This window comes from Uloborus diversus, unplaced genomic scaffold (assembly GCF_026930045.1).
Source record: "Uloborus diversus isolate 005 unplaced genomic scaffold, Udiv.v.3.1 scaffold_132, whole genome shotgun sequence".
In the NCBI taxonomy this organism is placed as follows: Eukaryota; Metazoa; Arthropoda; class Arachnida; order Araneae; family Uloboridae; genus Uloborus; species Uloborus diversus.
This window is the reverse complement of record NW_026558010.1, coordinates 277,321-298,120: the sequence shown is the minus strand read 5'-3', so window position 1 is coordinate 298,120 and position 20,800 is coordinate 277,321. Positions and strand designations below refer to the sequence as shown.

General features: G+C 34.2%; 1 protein-coding gene across 1 annotated transcript in view; it reads right to left on the bottom strand.

The window, feature by feature from the left end:
- Positions 1-317: 317 nt before the first annotated feature.
- The window catches only part of LOC129232716 (uncharacterized), a 60,335-nt gene continuing 39,852 nt past the window's right edge, over positions 318-20,800 (bottom strand). Inside the window, exons 5-8 of the mRNA XM_054866829.1 lie at positions 11,798-11,849; positions 10,568-10,804; positions 6,689-6,766; positions 318-898 (exon numbers count right to left, since the gene is read on the bottom strand). Coding sequence (XP_054722804.1) covers positions 318-898; positions 6,689-6,766; positions 10,568-10,804; positions 11,798-11,849 — 948 coding nt within the window. The remainder of the gene's footprint in view (positions 899-6,688; positions 6,767-10,567; positions 10,805-11,797; positions 11,850-20,800) is intronic.

Sequence of the window (20,800 nt, the reverse complement as noted above, 5' to 3'; positions counted from 1 at the left end):
TTCTGCCATGATGCGTTTGAAGGAAAGAATGGTTTTGCTAAAAATCAGTGGTGGTGTTCATACTTAATACGACATTCTTCTTGACATGTAAGGTCGATTACATACTGTGACATTACATCCCGTGTTCCTACGCATATGTGTCCCGAATGTACATTTTCCCTACATATTAAAAACTTCACCTCCTAAACTTCCTTGGTATCGATAACAAACATTTTTTAACTCAAAAATTGTTGATGAACAGAAAGAAAAAAATTACCTCAATATGTGTGTAGAAGCTCTGCGATGGACAGTCTTGAGACCTCTGGAGAGTCCCTGGCTTAGTTCCTCCTGGCCCGCTTACGCAGGGAGTCTGCAGGGGCCTGGTAGCGCTCCGGCGCTCGCCTCTGCCGCTTACCAACGACGATGAGGCCAGGGTCAGCAACAAGCGCCCACTGGCGCCGCCTGGCTGGTCGAGGCTGCGGCAGTTGAGCACCACCAGGGGCTGCCTGCAGGGCTGCTGGGGCAGGAGGAGGTGCGGTGGAGGATGGTGCTGCGACGGGAGATGAAGGTGCAGCGATGGGAGATGAAGGTCCGGCGACGGGAGATGAAGGTCCGGCGACGGGAGATGAAGGTCCGGCGACGGGAGATGAAGGTCCGGCGACGGGAGATGATGGTGGGGGAGAGGCTGACGGCGGAATCACATTTATCCGTACCGGAGATGTTGGGGAGACAGGGGGGCTGGGGGGATTGGTGACGGGCTCTACATCCTCCCCGGAATCTTCCGTGTCGTCCGCAACCACGTCGAAGATCTGTGATTGGCGCCGGGAGGTGGGTGAGGTGGGTGGTGTTGATTGCCGACTGCTCCCCGGCACTTGGAGGAGGTTGGCCGGCGAAATTCTCGCTTGAGTCCAATCAGCATCTGTTGGTGAGAGGGAAAGAAAGATGTTGCTCAGGAAAACATTCGAAGAGTTTTGGAGAACAAACGTTCAACCAACTCAACATTTTTAGGCACTGTTTTGAATACGCAGGCCAGACACTGTGTGACCGAACGTGATCTAGTTGCTGGCATGGCGCCGCATTTTTCTGCATATAGTCCGTGTGTTATCTGTTAAAAGTGTAAAATGAATGAGGTGCGGATCACAGGCTGCCACGGATCATGTGTGGGTTTTTTTCTCGACACCGAGGCATTGAACCTCGACATTTTAGGCAGGATTCGCCGTAAGAGATAGTTACCAGTCTTTTTTACTAATAATAAAAACTGAAAGTCTCTACGTCCGGATCTCTGTGACGCGGATAGCGTTCGGCCGATTCTCATGACATATGGCACAGAGTTAGTTTGTATTATGGGGGAATGCACCTCGAAGCGATGTTTTGAAAATTCGATGTGGTTCTTTCTCTATTCCAATTTTAGGAACAGTTTCCCGAGGAAAATGATCATAAGATGGGCTAGTAAATTACGAAATTATCGTAACGTGGATCCGTAACATGGGCACAAGCCAATTTTGGCGAGAAGACTCACCATACATTATTTGTAAATATACAGGCGAACCAAAATACCTTTTAATTTTCTATTACGGGCAAAGCCGTACGGGTGGCACTAGTGCATAATATAGATAAACGCCCAAACGCCATTCGCAGAAAATTTTTGGTTCTGCAGATATTTTTTTCAAACTGCTAATGTTAATTATATATATATATATATATATTTTTTTTTTTTAAGGAATTTTTTTTTTAAATACCATATTATATTTCTTTTAAAGCACATGTGTGAAAAAAATAACGGTTTGGTGTGTTATTGTAAAAAAAAATGATTTAAAACATTTTTTTGGCCTCTTTCATCTTTGAACATAAATTTAATACTTTATTCAAGAGTGAGTTAGACAAAATAATTATCTGAAGAAAATTTTCCAGTTAGGATTTATGTTTGCAGAAAGCTTTTCATTTTATCTAAGTCTGATAGTTACCCTGCCTGTATGTTGTTTATTTTTTGCACAGCTTAAATGCTCTTCTTAGAGACCGTAAACCGTGCCCGTATCTTGATAGTATTACATATCTTGAATGTTCTTCTGACACAATTCAGACTATGTAAGAGATCAATAAAGGAAGAAGCCTTCATATGCACATGATTAGGCCGTTGGCTCTTTCCTTGTCTCTTTGTCTTAGAGAAATTAGCGTACAATTATGACGATTTCTAGAAGATCTTTCATTTCTTTTAGATTATTTTGTTTTTAATGTTGAATATAGCTCAAAAGTTATTACTTCTTCACGCTTTTAATTTAGTTGCATAAACTGTATGTTACATCAAAACTTCATTTTTTTGCACCGTATTATCCGTGGATTATACAAAGATTTTTTTTCAGGCCAATTTTAAGACCTGCGGATTATACGCCGCCGTGGATAATATACAGGGGTATACAGTACTTCGTAACTTGTCGTTCAGAATATAACCTTAATAGGAATTAAAATAATGGTACGCCAAGGAATGCAGGAATGAGCCTTTTTTTTCAGTTCTTTAGTACTACGTCCTAGTGCTACATCGTTTATTAAAAGATTTGTCTTTATACTTAATGATATATTACTTACTAGCGGCACCTACACGGCTTTGCCTGTAATAGAAAAATTAAATGGTCTTTTGGTTCGCATGTATATTTACAAATAATGTATTGTGAATTTTCTCGCCAATTATCTTGTACCCATGTTACAGTTCCACGTTATGATAAGTTCGTATCTCGCCAATTGGCATGTGCCCATGTTACTGTTCCACGTTACAATATTTTCGTAATTTATGACAGTTTTTTTCTTAAAATTGGAATACAAAAAGAACCACATCGAATTCTCGAAAAATCGCTTGGAGGTGCTCACCCTCATGCTACAAAAACTTTGTGCCAAATTTCATGAAAATCGGCCGAACGGTCTATTTGCGATGCACGTCACAAACATCCTCCGAACTGAGAGACTTTCAGCTTTATTATTAGTAAAGAAAATACTCACAAATGTACCTGCCTCGCTTTACTTTGTTTTAAAAATTATTTACAAGTACATTGAAGGTAAATGAAACTTCATGCCCTAAACACACATTTGCCATCTTTTGGCCAACCTACTGTATTACGAAAGTGTTGCAGAAAATTATGCATATAAATTGTGATTGAGTACTACTATGAACTAGGAGACAGTAGATTGCATGTTTCTGTAACAACGAAATGAAAAAGTTTTTTCCTCTGCATACGTTCAGTTTACGCTTGATGACACTCAAGCAACAATTCGTAAAATTCAAAAGAATCAAGCGCTAAGGTCAAATATGACAAGTATAGCTCCAATACAATCATCATTGGTATCGTGCGTTGAGATTAGTTCGAAGGAAGTTATCGCACCGATGACTCAATTAGTTCCCTTTTGAGTTGGAGAAAATAATTGTCCTTCGCAGAAAACCATACCTGTGACTGAAATTATTTCTTTTTATTTCCTTCATGGTGATATAATACAATGATATCCTTGGCGAACCGTTTACATATGAAATAGGAAAATAAATTCTCACGAAGCATCGATAATTTAGTAAACATTCAAAACCATTAATGATAAATTTGTAATACAGTAGAAAACCTTTATAACGCCGACCTATATGACGCAATTCTCTCTAAACCGCACAACTTTTCAGAAGTAAACAATAGGTTTTAAAGTCTAAAAAATCCCTCTGCTTTGCTTTGCAATCATAGAAACTAATAGGAAAATTAAATTTTGAAAGTTTTTCATCTTCCCATCTTAATTCAAAGCTTTTAAATGAAAATTTATATTCAGTCAATAGAAAATACCAGATGGCTCTTGAAAATGCAGCTGTCGTGAAGCTAGCTGAAGTGCAGGATAATTCACTTGTGAAACATATTTATTTGTGAATAATTAGTTGTATAATTAGTGTTTTAATACTCATTTCAGAGAAAACTCAATTTGGAGTGCTATATTTTGAATATTAGTTTTAAAATTTGAAACGCTCTATCTAATGAAAAAACCTGTATAACGCAAAAGCTCTGGTCCCAAGGTGTGCGTTATGACGGTCTTTTACCGTATGGCTAATGGAGAGTCATTTATCTAATCGAGGTTCCATTCATTTAAACGTTTGGTCTGCTGATAAAATTTACGATTTTAAACTGCTTCATCGAGAGCATGGCTGCCGAGAAACTAAAAACATGGCGCCTCAACAACTGAGCTACCGAAACGACATATATAGCCAGCCAGAGCCATTTGCATGAATTTAGAGACATGCATTTGCAATGCGTATTTCCCGATGTTAGAACGGCGGCCAATCAAATAAAAAAGGAGCTTCGTCATTTCGCATCTAAGACCCGGAAATACGTCACAATCATTGAAATTAGCATTTGTGACTTTGCAGGCAAAAAGAAAATAGGGATTTAATTGAAGCTAAACATATCAAAATAAACGTAAAGAATTGATAATATCATTTGGAGTTCCCAACAATATATAGTAATTCAGGATTTTATGCCAATGTATACAATCATTTAATTTGTGGGTAATTCCGGTGAACATGGTACATTAGTTTTCAAAACCTTTTTCCCAAAGTCATCTAATCCAGCAAAAATTAATGTCAAATAATGGCGAAAGGGTTTAATTTATCTGAGCTACAAAAATTAATTAGCTCAACTTGGTATTAATATCCAATTTTCTCACTTCTTTCGTCGGAAATGATTTGAAAGAAATATTTTGTCCTCTCTGTTACACATTTAAAAACAACAAATTCAAAACTTTCAATTAGTTTTTGAATTTTTTTTTGTTTAATATAAACAAATGGAACATATCTTTCATACAAATGCTTAAAATGTCATTGTAAAAGGCACATTTAAGTTTTATTGCTAATTATCTTACTCAAAAATACAAAAATTTGAAAAATCATTTGCAAAAAGTAGATTATTATATGAAACAAACTTGGAAATAGTTTGAAGTTGAATTATTCAAGTTGGTATTTGTGTAGTTCTATGCAAATTAACCTTTAAATTAAATATTTAAAAAAATTACAATCAAATCAGTTCAAGTACTCCTGTAACAGAGTGGACACTATTATTCAAGATAGAAGTAATCTCTATGTTTAAGCAGAGAAAATAGACAATGTTTCATTTTTAAAATTTTGTATTTAGCTCAATTTTTTTATAAATTTGTTAAGCTACGCTTTTTGAAAAACATCAATAGCATATGGTACTTGTTTACTATTTCCATAAATATTGACCACTCTGTTAGACAAGAAGTGTGACAGAGTGGACATGTAACAGTGTGGACAAATAATTAGTTTAAAAAAAATTTCTAAACCTAAACATAAAGTAACAGTTAAAATAGTAATACAATAGCAAACTAACTATAAAATTACTGTATATGTAATTTAGATTTTATTTTTAAATTTTAATCAGCAAAATTAATGTAACATAGTGGACATTTTGTTACTCAAATTTACTATCGGAAACAAAGAATGAGTCTTTCCTTGCTTGTTGATTGTTGAATCCACTAGGGTTAGCTAAACATGGAGTTTTTACCATCTGGTCATCTCAAAATTATTGCTAGTTTTTTTGTAAAAATATTTTTTTATTTTTTAATTACTGTAACGGAGTGGACGTTTCAAAATTTGTAAACTGTAGAGACAATTGTAAATTCCCTGTATTTTCATTGAAAAAATATTTTTCTAAAAAATTTATTGTTTAAATTGTTACAATAAAGGTGTTGCAATATAATTGATTTTTTTTTTTTTTTGTTATTGCATCTAAGCAATTACTTAAATCACTTTTTAACTGTCACTGTTTAGAAGCTGGGACATCAAGATTTTGCCTTTTTGACTAACATTTTTAAAAAACTTCCTAAATCAAAATATTAAAAACAAAAAAATAATACCTCATGATACAAAATTACATGAAGAATAAAGAAAAGAATATGATTAATTCATATTAACCATCAAATTTTCTAAAAAATCCAAAAGTGCCGGACATCAAATGGACCATTTTTGTTGGAATGACCCGTATTCATAATTCAAATATTTTGATTCAGCGCACCACTGAGAAAGATGTATTAGTATCACTTTAAGATTAAAAAACATTTTACTCTTTTGTGACGCAAAACGAGTCAAAGTGGAATTGGAAGATACAACAGCAGAAAGAAATATCGTCCTTTTAGCAAGCTATCCTCATTATTTGAAAAAAAATGCCACTCGAACCCTTAAACAAGGTTTAAGGATCTTACTCCGTCGTGATGTTTAAAAAATAAAAATTACCAAACGTTGCATCGCTTAGATGGTAGTGGATTTTGTCCAAAACTATATTCATATAGAAATTGCATTTTGTGACAAAATAAAATGCAAATTAATGTTTATATTGAACATTTATTCCATGTGAACATTAAACTCATTTATGCAGTTGACTTTAATCTAGTTACGTAGTAGTGTTATTCAGTGTTACTGCTGTAATACCAGAAAGTCCAATTTGTTAATATGCGCGGCGGCAAACCTAACCCGGCAGCTCAGTAATGCCGTGATTAGGATATGAATGATCCTCACAATGCTGCTAGGTTAGGGGTTTGCCCCAACACCACTTCTAAAATTGATGGTGTTTGTACATTAAAGCTTCATAAAATTGAGCACTAACTGACTTATTTGTGATGCTTCATGCATACTGTTCTATTTAGGAATAGTGTTTTTTTTTTAAATGAAAAAAGAACTTACCTTTGTTAAACACTTTTTGAAATACTGAATTGATGTTCTTCTTCCCATCAATTTTAAATCTTTTTAGATCTTCGATTTCTGTCAAGAGAAAACAAAATTATCAGACGACAAGGAAACCATATGTGTGATTAGCTAAAAACACTTGTCACCAATACTTCATAATTTGCATAATTGATTCCAAGCTAGAAAACACCATTTAGATATTAATGGTAACTTGGGCATCATTACTCGAATTTTTGTAATTTAAATCTCTATAGTATAAAATGAAGACTCCAAAAAGCGTCTGTGTGTTTGAACTCGCAAAACTCGAGAACTACCCGGCCGATTTTGCAGAAATTTTCCTTTAAGTCCTAAAAAGGTTTGCAGACCAGTTCAAAAATACGATGAATAGTTCTTTTTTCAGATAAAATTAGATAAAAATATAAATAGTTCTTTTTTTATTCCAATTTAGGCCCAATTTTCACAAATTCCCAAATATGGGGTGAAAAATTACTCGCAAATAGTAATATTACATATCGTTGGAAAGGGAAGAATTTTCCGCGTTCTACGCAATTTGCTCCCTATTTGTAGCTCTAACTTAATTGCGGCAGGAGTTTTTTACGTTTCTAGCTCGAATTTTTTAGGTTTAGCTGAAATTTAGGCCCTACTTTCTTCATTAAATCCCTCAATAAAAAGTGAAGAAATTGTCCCATAGTTTTCTTTTTGACAGCATTGAAAGAAGCTGCTTTTTATCATTCTAGATCTCACTCGACCTAAGGTCGAAAGTTTAACCCTCTATCTCCATTAGAAAAAGTTACGAGCGATTTAAATGAAGTTCAAAAATCTGTTCTCTATTCAAGTTTTTAACCATTTTATTTTGCTTTTCCACGAAAACGCTTTTTGAATCCATTGTTTACTTCCATCTTTCTCATTTTCAATTCTTAAACTTATTTTATTTTGTGCTTCCATGGTTACGCCTTTTGAATCCATCTTTCTCATTTTATTTTAATTTTTTAAAAGCATGTTAGTATCTGTCTTCATTGTTTGTCGAGAAAATTTTGCATGATGTTTTTTTTTTCTTTCATTTAATCCTGGTTATTAAAGATACTTCACTTGACACAATGGTTTTTTTCAAGGTAGACCGGGCAGAGCTGGGCAATGCAGTTAGTTTAAAATAAAGGAATAGGGTTGGTTGTAGTAAGTGGGTCATCCCCCTAAAACTGAAATATGGATACAGTTTTCAAACTTTCTTGCAGTCATGTTAAATTTCACCACAGTGATTGGTTTTGCACATATTTGGGATTCGCAGAACTTTTTTCTAGGTCTTAGCACTTTGTAAAGAAAAAATTCTAAAAAAAAAATTGCGAGTACAAGCAACATTTTTTAAAAAAGTGTTTCCAAATTAGTTTTTATTTATTTTTTTTCGATAATTAATTTTCCACATATACTTTAACTTAAAGTAACAAGAATTTTTGTACAAAATATTATTAATCTATACTATTATAAGAGAGAGGGCCGATTTTTGTCAGTTTATATGTTTGAGGTAATCTTCGGAACTATAGCAGCTATTTGAAAAATTCTTTCACTATATGAAAGGTGCATTCATACCAGAGGCATGTACATGGGGGTCTCTCTCTTAACAATTACTCTCTACACAATTTTACATCACAACAAATCTCTTACTCTTAACAATTTTGTTTGATGTCGCCGTAGATTGAAGTTTCACAGAAGCTGATGTTGTAAGATGTAGGATTCACAATCCTACTATTATGATATATGCGGAAGTTTGTTTGTATAGGTGGATGGATCTTTGTTACTCTTTCACGCAAAAACTACTGAATGGATTTCGATGAAACGTTACAACAACATAGCTTATGTACCAGAATAAGACAATGGGTATGTTACGTCCCGTTATGGGGGGCAACAACCCCATAGGGTGGCAATAATACAATTTTCATACAAATTCTCTAATATGGGGGTTAAAAAATACTTGCACATATTAACATTATATGTCCATCGAAAGCTTCGATTTTTCTACTGAAGATGGCACTGGTTCGAAATTTCTAAGTAGAACAAAAGTTATAAGCAAAGAGTTATACGCATGTTCGAAGGCTTTCCTCAACCCAATACTGTATTTAGTGTATCATCTCCACTGGTAGCTGTCGCCAGGAATTGTTGTATTGTTGACTATTTTTTTTCTTTTCGTCTGACTGTTCAAGGCTTTTCTCCAGTCAAATCTCAAAACAACATTTTTGCACAAGATAGGCAAAAAAAAAAAAAAAAAAAAAATATGACTTGGCTGATTATTTTCCATTTTCATGCAACTTTGATGCTATAAATGTTTTTTTTTTCTTTTAATTTATTTATTTGTGTTGACTGGACATCTACTCATTATCTAATTGACCAGTAGGAATCTCGCCAACCTTTTTTGGGGGAAAGACTTCAATAGCTAAAGCATTTGGCATTTTTTTCAACTACCGCCGTTTTTGAGTTACTCCTATGCCGGGCTGACGAGTGCTAATAAGCACGAAACTGCTGTCCTCGCCTGGAATTGACTGAACTGGCGGTGTATTTCATGTATTTTTGCCTTAGCCCTGGCTATAGGTCGGTAACTTTCTGAACGCAATACTGTTTCTCGGTTTTCACCATGTAACCAAAGTATCGCCATTAAAAGAATCTTTAAATATTTTACGAACATGTAAAATAATCCGCCAACTAAATTAAGCAAATTCATAAACAGCACAAAAAATTCCATTAATTTGTCTTTTTGCACTATTTGAAACAAGTGCTAAATTTTACTACTTTGGAAACATTTCGGCTGAAAATGCGTAGCATCGCTTTATAGTATTTCAATATTTGGCGACAATATTTCTTCAATGAAAGTGAGAAACACACAATTTTAAAAGTAAGGAGGGGGGACTTATCCAAGGTATCCCAAAACTATTTTGGGGATATTTTGGTGAAATATGGTAATATTTCAAATCGCAGAAAGAACCAACAATAATTGAAATTTCCCAAAATAACTAAAGCAATTAAAGGAGGATTCAGAGCGCTACATTTTGTTAAACAGTTTGTACTCCAGTAGCCATACAGAGAAGGTTTAAGACTATGTTCAAAGAAAACAAATAATCTTTACTAATATTATAAAGGCAAAAGTGACTTTGTTTGTAATTCTTTCACGCCTTAACTATTCAACCTCACTTGAATTGGAATTTAAGAATTACCTGTACAAACTTCCTTACTACTCAAATGTTTTCCTGATTTACGTAATGTTTTGGGTGTCTCCTCGGTTTCGCCAATGTTTCATTTGCCCCCCCCCCTGCCCGTTTTTCAGTTTTAATCACCCTTTTTTATGTATTAAAGGGGGGGGATTTGAAATGTCGGTGAAACTGGGGACAAATCATTTTTTGGTAACGATTTGACATCTGCCTGTGTTGACGATTAACCGGAATCAATTAAAATAATCTATATTAATGTGAGCGAAGCTGCGGGTAAAAGCTAGTGAGTAATAAACGATTAAGGTAAAATATGCCCACTTATACTGGAAAAAACACTCGCGGGGGGGCAAGTAACACATGCAATGCTCCCATTAACGTTCTTTTTCCACAATTTTCAAAACGAATAAAAGGGATGGAAAGGTAAACGGACATTTGTGTAAAAATATAACTTCTGGCACAAGAAATGATCACCCCTTGTTTGCAAAAAGGTTGCGTTTGTCAGAAGAGTTGAAGTTTTATCATTTCATTTAGTTCCCATTGTTCCCTTTCGCATACACTTAGTGGCGTTACTTTTTTCTCTATCTGCGTAAGAATCTGTAATTAGCGAAAACAGTTTAGAAAACTTTTCAACAAACTGAGCTAAGAATAACTTTATCGTGGAATAAAAAGTTTTTTTTTGTACCTTTATCTTTCTTCTGCAACTCCTCCTTTAAGTCCGAAACGTCTTTTTCTAATGCCTGACGTTTGGTCTTCTCTTCTCGCACCGTATTTTCCAGTTTGTCCATTTTTTTTTGCATTTCAGTCATGCCTTTCAATATTTCCTTCATTTGGGCGTCCAGAGGAGCAGGGTCAGAAGGGGAAGGTCCAGTTGTATTGGCCGAGTCATCGAAGTTTTGGAACGAGTCCGAGTCAGATATAGCTAGCAGGAAGAAAGACCAAGAGAATAAAATATAAGTTACCAATATAGCTAGGGACAGGGGCGGACTGGCTGACTTTGGCCCAGTCGGCAAAAAAATATTTTGGCCCACTTCTGTAAATTAGTCGAGCAAAGACATTAAACTACTACTAGTTCCTATTTTTCTTTAAGTTCCTAAATCAAATTTTAAAGTTCTAAAATAGAAAATTGCGAAACATAAAATATAGCTAACACTGACACATTTTTTAAGTGCCTTGAAAGGATACTTATGGTTATAAGCCTGAAAAGGCACATCTTTAGGCTTTTGTACTGACAACATAGGAAGGATACGAGGAGAGAGATGAGGAACCAGGTAAATCCCCCCGGAATTTTTTTTGAAATTGGTTGATCTATATAGGCCTAAAAAAGGAATCGGGACACGGATTTCTAGTTCCTTTTTAAGCGATATTTTCACAGTTGATGTCAAAAAACGCAATTTTACAATTTTCGGTAGCGTTAAAAGAGAGGGAAAACAAGGGGTTACTCAATTTTGTTTTCTTACTTTTTTTTTTTTAAAATTGAAATCCATTCTAGTCCATCCATGTTTACAATAGAATGTCGGGGGCTCTCCCCAGAAATTCTCCGAAATGAGAAGTTTTAGAAATAGAATTTTAGGCTACCCTTAGTAAAATTAATGGAACAGCATAGGGAGCTCTCTACAAAAACATTTAGAGTTTGAACTATTAAAAAACGCAAAACTAACTTTGGTCACGTTTGAGAGAATAGGAGGGTCAGTGATTTCATTTGGAAATATTTTAAAACTGAAGTATACTTGACCCAATTTTAAACTACATTTCGTTACTATAGGGAATCTGGCGACTCTACTTCGAAATTTTCCGATATTGAAATTTTAAAAATATAATCTTTTAATATGTTTGGAAACATTGAAAGGAAAAGAGAAAGGTTTCCCCCAAGATTTTTTAGGAGGGCGCCGTGCCCTTCCGCTTTTAAGCTAACCTTCGACCCCTGTCCTTGAAACACCATTTTTCGTTTCATTTTCTACAAGAATCTAATTATAATATATCTGAATGTTTTTTGCATTACTTTTAAAACTAAACATCAAAAACTTTTTAATATTTTAAAAATAATTACTATCGGAAACACGTGAACTTTGTATGTACCTAGTATACCAAAAATAAAAAGCACCGTTTTTATTCAAAACTTCTCTACCCTTTTAAACCTTTTATCTAAAAATCCACTGCACCTTTTTTGGTCTGGAGGAAACACTAGTTCTCTCTGGGCATTTTTTTCTGAAAGTGAAATCAATTTTTGGCTATAGTGCAAAAAAAAAAAAAAGGGTTACGAAAATCTCTATAAGTGAAATCCTAAGCTCCCATGAAAATCTCTATAAGTGAAATTCCCTTAAATTCTATCTTTAGTGACTTTAAGGGAATGCCTAAGGTTTGAAGACTTTGGCAATTTTTCGATATTTGAGGGGCTCCGAAAAACACAATGTGTCAAATTTTGCATTTTTTTTTTTTAAATCATTAAAAAAACTTTTCCATCTTTTTCTGCTTAAAAGGACGTTTGAATCTTGTTTCTATCTTAATTAGAACGAAAGATATAATTATATTTTTGTTGCATTCTTTTAACTAATATTATATTCAACTTTAAAACTTCAAACGCGTTTCTCTCCATAATGCAATTTTTCCCAATTTTTCGCATGCAAACTCTATACGTCAAGAACTGGTAAAGATAAAGTAATAAAATTTAGAGCATATCTTTTTCAAACAGTTAACTTTGATTTTTATGCACTGAATTTGAAAAAAAAAATACTTCAAAAAAATACGATTTTTTAAAAAAGTACCTTTGAAATTTTTGAAATTTTTTTTCAAGTATTTTCTATTTTTATTGAATCAATATTTTTTGAATCGTCGAATAAAAATTAAAACTTAGATATTTGCGCATAGTTTTGGAAAAAAAGAATTGCAAATTGACCAAGAATATTTTGAGTTTTAGCAATTTGAAGCAACCCCATTTTTTTTAGAAAACAATAATTAAATTTAAATTTTTTTTTAAATATTTATGTTATGATTTAGCGAGTCAAACTGATGGTGAATCAATGCAAAAAGTTTCAAAATTCTAAATTATTTAATACCTTATTTTTCTTTCTAAATGTGTCCCGGACCATTTTAAATCTAATACACAATTTCCTTCTTGGGCCTTGATGCAAAAACCAAGAACCAGGTAAGTCCAGACTCACTCATATTTGGTAAGACTAATAAATAACATTAGTGTCCTATCAAAAGGCTAATATCTTTCCCACATTATTTACTACAAAGCAGATGTCTAATCTTGCATTTGTGACCCGTTGTTGCACCAATCGGAACAACCGATTCTCCGCGCCCAAAAATGAATTTTCAAAAAAGGAAAAGTTTGGGCATCAAAGTCCTCAATTGTAGACTTAACACTATGGTGACTTTAAGACTACAAAGGGACCTCATACCTGAAATACCATATGGACCCAGGGTTACCAACTGCTCTGCATTTTGCGGAGTTGCTGCGTAAAAATGGCGAAACTCCGCGGATCCGCAAAGAAGTTCGTTTACCCCTGCCGTAGTTTTCCAGCTTAAATTTTGCTATTTCATCATAACAAACAAGTAAATATGGGAAAATAAAGATTGAAATTGTGTATAAAGCTGTTTTATTAATTTAGAAGTAATTATTTTCATACTAGTGCTTAAAATAATTATTAAAGCTCTAAAAAAATCAGATAAGTGGTTTTAGTTAATTTTATGGATTTGTATACAAAATTCCGAATTGCTCCGCAAAATTTTAAATCACTCCTCAAAATCAGCACAGATGCTTCTCAAAAAATTTCTCCAAGGTTGGCAACCCTGGGACCCCGTTAAGTTTAAGTCTGGCCCTGATTACAACTAATGTTGCTCTTTAAAAAATAAATAAATAAAATAAAGAGAAAAAAAAATCTTACCTCCCTCCCCCCTGCCTCCCCTGAAACTCAGGCCTAAATCCGCTTATGTTCAGGAACGCGCCCTTCTAAGTTGATATTGTTTTGATTTCAGATTTTGTTTATCGTAGTCCAGACTTGCTTTCCCGATGCGATTCTGAGATGAAAATACTCGTATAGCGATAAACTACATTAGACTGATGAAATCGATTGCCAACTGACAGCATTTAGTTGAATCTGCAGCAACCAGTGAATATCAGGCCAGGTGGGTGTACATAAATTTTTGAGGCCCGTCACAAATGACTTTTACGGGCCACCCTCCATTTTGTTTACCACTACGTCCCTACTGTATATTTCACACCTCATTTTAAAAATCTCGGGCACCCGTCAGGTTTGCAACCGGGTCAACAGATGTTCCTTCAACAACCCCCCCCCCCCCTTGTGCATGCCGTTGCTCATGTATCAACACCCCAAGCATGGCCCAAACATTTATAGCAGGGCCGTGGTCGCTTTGTCTAGTGGTGCAGGCCAATTGTTGTTAATAGACGTACTAATGTAAGATATTGGAAAGCTCTTTTTCGTCCCGGGCCCTTTTTCAGACCACGTTGGACCCTAATTTCTATGGCCCCCTCCTGTTTCCTCAATGTGGGAGCCATGAACCCCAGAGCTCTAAAAACTCGAGAGAAAGTAGACAAAGAGAGGAAAGCATTCGCACCTGTGGACTTTGGCTTTTTACTTTGACCCCTCGGCTAAGAATGGAAGAAAAGTCTGCTTCCAAACTTTTTCCCTCATAAGAGAGAGTGAACAAATGTCATTTTTTTTCTTTTATTATTACGTTTTTAAAACTGTTAGATGTGAATTAAATGTATTAAGTTCAATAAAAAATTGCTTAAAGTGGCCCACTCGGCCGTTGGCCCAGTCGGGGATTCCCGACTAGCCGACCTGGCCAGTCCTCCCCTGGCTAGGAAAGAGATAAATGAAACACCTTGGTTTTTTTTTTTTTTTCAAAATATATTTCAATACTGAATTGCACCTATCAGCCAATCAATGGGACCATAACAAACTTAGAGAACTAGAGTAAAGCTGTTCTAATAAGGAAGCTGCTGAAAAAAACAACTACCTAAAATCAGCCATCATCAGGGGCAGATTGGCTGACTGACACAGTCAGCAAAAGAATATTCTGGCTCATCTCTGTAAATTAATAAAGTTAAACTAAACAGCGCCAGATCTCGGTTCTTCCGAGGTAGAGCAAAGCTACCGCTAGCTTCAATTTTCCTTTAAGGTTCTAATTCAAGTAATAGAGTTCTAAAAAAGGAAAATTGTGAGACGTAAAATAAAGCTAACGCTAACACATTTTTTATGTACCTTGAAAGAAGGATACTAATGGTTACAAGTCTTAAAGGCACATCTTAAGGCTTCTATGCCGACAACATAGGAAGAATCTAAGGAAAGGGAGGAAAATGGTAAAATGTCCCGGACATTTTTCAAAATTGGTTCATCTATATCGGCTTAACTGGAAAATAATTGAGAGAAGGTGTTCTAGAGTTCTCTTCCAAGCGATATTTTCAACACTGATGCCAAAAACCGCAATTTTACAATTTTCGGTAACGTTAGAGGAAAAGGAAAAAAGGGTTTCCCACACAATTTTGTTTCTCTCTCTCTTTTTTCCCAAATTGAAGTCAAATTTAGTCTACATTTATTTACAATAGAATGTCGGGGCTCTTCTCGGAAATTCTCCGAAATATGAAGCTTTAGAAATGCAATTATAGACTATCCTTGGTAAAATTCATAGAACAGGAAAGCATCTGGGGGGCAACGCAAAACTATCTTTGGTCACGTTAGAGAGGAGGCTCAGAGATCTCATTTGAAAGTATTTCAAAACTTAAGTGTACTTGACCTAATTCTAAACTACATTTAGTTACCATAAAGAATCCGGCGACTCTCCTTCTGAATATTTTGTTATTGAAATTTTAAAAACATAATCTTATAATATTTTTGGAAACATTAAAAGGAAAGATGAAAGGTTTCCCTAATTTTTTGCCCAAGAATTTTTAGGAAGGTGACGCTTTTTAGCTACTGCCCTTTCGCTTTTTAGCTAACCTTTGACCCTTAACTTAACCAACCTTCCTTGCCCCTTAAAAGTTCTCACAAAACTTCACAAAAGCAACATTTTTCCGAAAGGTAAAGATTCACACAAGCCTCTATCCTTGAAACCAGACTCCATTGTTCACTTATCACTTATCCACAGGAATCTGATTAGAATATATATCAGAATGCTTATAGCATTATTTTTAAAACCAAGCAAAAAAAAAAAAAAGCTTTTGAATATTTTAAAAATGATAACTACTGAAAACACTTGGACTTTGCGTGCACCTAGTGTGTGTTAAGTCAAATTACTTTGTCTTATGTGAAGTACGTGCACTCTAAGAAAATTTTTCAAAATTGAAGCCCTAAAATTTACTTCTACGATATGTTTAGTGACGTAAAGGGGAGGATTCTGGGGCTTTTCTAGGAACTTTTCCAACATCACGGCTTCAAAAACGTATAGGAAAAGTGATGAGAGATTCGGGAAATCTCTATTCCAAGTCAAAGTTTTAGATTCAGTTTATCGTAGTCTAGACTTGCTTTCCCATATGAGATTCTGAGACTAAAGTACTCATACAGGGTTGCCACAGAAGTTCAAGAAAGAAATTCCCTGACATTTCCAGGTTTCCCAGTTGAATTTAGGAAAAATCCCAGGATAATGTATGTCAACTTACGTTATTTAATATCAATACAATATAATTTTTATTGTAATTAAACCTAATTTATTAACCAAAAAATGCTTTAAAAGAAAACATTATCGATAATTGTTATCAATATCTGGGTTAAGTTAAGACAAACTTGAAATTTAACTACAAATGCTTTGAAAGACCAGATATTTCCAATTAATACTTTCATTTTTAAATCTCTGAAACTATGTTCTGCAAAAGTTTGTTTCCCTTTCAATGCAACTTTTATTACTCAAAACTTTTTCTTACCGCTTTTTTTTTACACTTTGTCTTACTTTGCTACTTTTTCCTATTGCATAATGATTTGTACTAGGGACCATTCTAACATAACTGAGCATATTATAAGAAATCGCACTTGATTTAAGTCTCCCTCCCTCATTACAGCATGAATAACAGCATTCCGTCAGTCCATAATGCTACAAGACTTTCAAATTTTTGACCAACATGCCCTTGTTGATACACTCTCAACAAATGGTGCGACAAATTTTTAAAAAAATATTGATGTTTAAAAAAAAGTAATTAAAACATCAATGCTTTTTAAAAACCAAAAACAACGATGGACGTTTCCAAAACATCGACACTGCCACTACTCTTAACTGTAACATAAACAAGGGAAAAAATTATCCGCATCGTGATCTTTTTTTGGCAAGCAAGGATCTATAAAAATCGTAGTTCAATCTACTTCAAAAATAACAAAGTATGCTATAAATATCCTTTGCAATGATGATCCAACTTAAAATTCATATTCTTAATACAAAAGAATATAGAAAATTATTACACTATTCTTCTAAAATGGACTTGCATTTTTGTTTTCAAAAGATTTTTTTACAAATCCTTAGCTTTTAAAGCTAAGGATTTGTAAAAAATCTAAAAAAGCAAATGAACTAAAAAAATTAAATGCTCATTTTTTACAATTCAGAATTTTTACAAAAAAAATATGTAATTGCTAATTAACTCAATAATGCATGAAATACACTGCCAGCTCAGTCAATTCCCGCCGAGGACTGCAGTTTTGTGCTTATGAACACTCATCAGCCCAGCATAGGAGTGACTGAGCTGGAGATGGAAAACCTCTTATGGAAGCTGAGCTGGAGATGGAAAACCTCTTATGGAAGCCAAGAGTGCCAAACTGAATCTCTTATATAATTAAAAACAGTGTATCTATGTATGTCCAAGCTTCTTCTCCCGAACGACAGTGAACTGACCATCGAACCAGGTGTCGATGGATTCGTCATCTTCCCGTCTTCGTGTTTGGCTATTTAACATTATCCTCCGATAATAATTAGCGGAGATATCAATTAAAAACTATTAATTATGACTTGTAGATTTCAAAATCAAATCACAATTTTTCGAAGGCTTTCCACCATTCAAATTTCATCATCAACATCATTCAGTGCTTCATCTCCACTTTCCGCAACAATGCTTTTATTAAAATGTATAGCGTGAAGAAAATCATTGAGATAAAAGATCTGTTGCCATTTTTTTCCTCAAATATGAACAGGCAAATTCTTGATTTTGTTTTGAGGCATTTCCTGTGATTACAGGGGATTTAAAATGTTTACTTTTGGGGTTTTTCCGCAATCTGCCGCAAAATTTCACTGACTTTTTTTTTTTTTTTTGTTCAAGCTTGAATGTTGAATTCGCGTCACTTGACATAACTTTTATTTTCGAGATAGACCGTGGAAAGCCGGGCGACGCAGCTAGTAATAGTTAAAGTTTGCAAAAATAAATATATAAAGTCCTTCTAATCCGGAGTTAATTAAAATAACTTCCAACCATTGGAATGATGGAAAAACTTGGAGGAAGCAAATGGACTGAAAACTTAAAGACACTAAGCAATTTTCGGCAAAGTCACTTTCAAAAAATGTTGGCATGTTTCCAAAAAAACAAGTTTTAACCTATAAAAGCTAAAATTTTAAGGCTTTAAATTTTTATGATCATTCATTTTATGAAAAAGAAAGAAAAAAAGTAGAAAAGCTAAAAGCAAAATGCTAGCACGACCACATGTACTTCGCGAAAAATACTAGTAATGCAAGGCTTGATTTATTTTCCAAAAGAAGCAAAATAAAATGTAATGATATAAATCAAAGCTTCATAATTTACGTATATATTTTTTTAAAAAATATTTATTTACTTATTACATTTAATACTTAAAAATGAGCTTGAATTTTCTTACTCTGAACTATCAATAAAATTCGCTTATCTGGAATGCGACATTTGCCACACTTCCACATTTTTACGCAACAGTTTCACCCAAAAATTGAGAGAGATTCCCTGACATTTCTAGAAATTTCAATAATTTGTAACTTTTCCTGACCATTTTAGGAGTTTCATTTTCCCTGACAATTCCAGGTTTTCCATATTTTCCAGGTGCGTGGCAACCCTGTCGTAGCGATAATGTACTGTACAGCAAGGAAATCTCTTGCCTACTTACAGCATTTAGTTGAGTCTGTCACAATCAGCTGCATGCATGGCGAATGTTACTGTTGTCTTTTTCTAATTGGGCCAACACAATACAGGATATCTTCCTACCAATTCTACATAGGCAGTCAAAAATTTTCGAAGTAACCAGGAGCAAATTTTCAATTTCTCTCAAATGTTGCTCCCTTGTCCCAAGTGCTTCTATTTTTGTCTTCTTGGCTAGCCTTTAACAGCTTTAAACTTATTTCACCATAGAATAGGGGCATAAAGATAAAATAAATACGAAGGGAAGGATTTTTATCACTATTACGTAAAACACAAGTTAGGGTAATTTATTTTAACACCATGTATTGAATTTATTAAGAAAACTTGAAAACGGGGTGTCTATAATTATACTTCTTAATTTACGAATAATATTCAAGGTTGAGAAACAGTTACAAATGTAAATATGAAATTGTGCTTCCATTACCACTAGTTACTTCAGACACATGGTTTTCCATCGTAAGTACCAAGTTATTCCTGTGTCGAAAAATATTGGCTTCCAGTTTCGTATAACCTTGGTTCCCCATGTTGCCACACGTTTTGCAATAGATTTAAGTTCGGACTAACCGAGGGTCGCTCAATGACAGTGATATTATTCTTGTTGAACAGAAAATTTGTTGAGTTGGGATGTAACAGTAGGCGCTTTTTAAAATTAAAAAAGCAGGAAAAAAATCACTTAAAAAAGTAGGAAAAAATAGGAAGAGATAGGACTACACACACGTCAAGAGAAACAAATTTCGTGTACATTTTATTTTTAATGTAAAATAAACTAAGAGTATTTTTTATTTAAAACTGTCCCAAAAATAAACCAACAGTTTTTTTTTTAAGTATTGAAGGGATTTAATGAAAGACTGAGTCGCAGAAACAAAACGAAAGAAACAAGTTGACAATCATCAGTATGAAAAATAAACTGGTGAAAACAAAGACATTAATTACAAAAATATGAAAATAAAATCCAAAGAAGCACTTTTCAACAATACAGTAATAAAAATTTTAAGTGTGAAAGAATAAAATGCAATATAGTGATCGCAAAAAGAAAAAACAAAACTAGAATAATAAAACTCATATTTTGGTGCAATAAAACCATTTTTGTTAAAGATTTCTTTTGTCAAAAACGAAGACATTCCTTCCAGAATATCGATTTATCAGTTGGCAAAGCAAATATTACATGAGTTTTAGCAAAAAATAATCAGCAGCTGACACGCATTCTTGCACAAACAGGGGCAGATGTTTGAATTAGGAAAAACAAGGAAAAATACTGAAAATGCAGAATAAAAATTTATTTATTCTTAAATACGGAACATAAAATGTATAATAAAATAATTAAACTAAATAAATAATGAAATAAGTAAACTAAAGGGTTTGTATTATGTCATGTATTTTCGGCATTCAAGAGACTTTGTTTATATCGTGAGGTTTATTCAGTAACTTGCGTTGGCCTTAACTACTGATAATTAGTCCCTCTAGGGACCTAACTCGGTTTAAAGCTACATGTGCTTGACCTTCCGCAAAAATTTGCGAACTTAAGTCAACCACAGCACAGCTATATAAACGGCCTGTATGACTCATGATGATGCGAATTCGGAAACGTCAGTCAAATCTTTCTCCCAAAACTATAAAAGTCCGTGAAGAAAGTACACGTCACGAAACTCAGTCCCTTGAATCAAGGCAAAAACAAATGCGACATGTAAGAGATGAAAATCGAATTAGTAGATTTTGTTTCTTTTGGTGCTTACTGCACGGGTTTATTTTGATGAGAACTGCAATCTGAGTGTCTTGCCTTTGTTACGCATGATAGGGTCAGACGGGGGAATTATG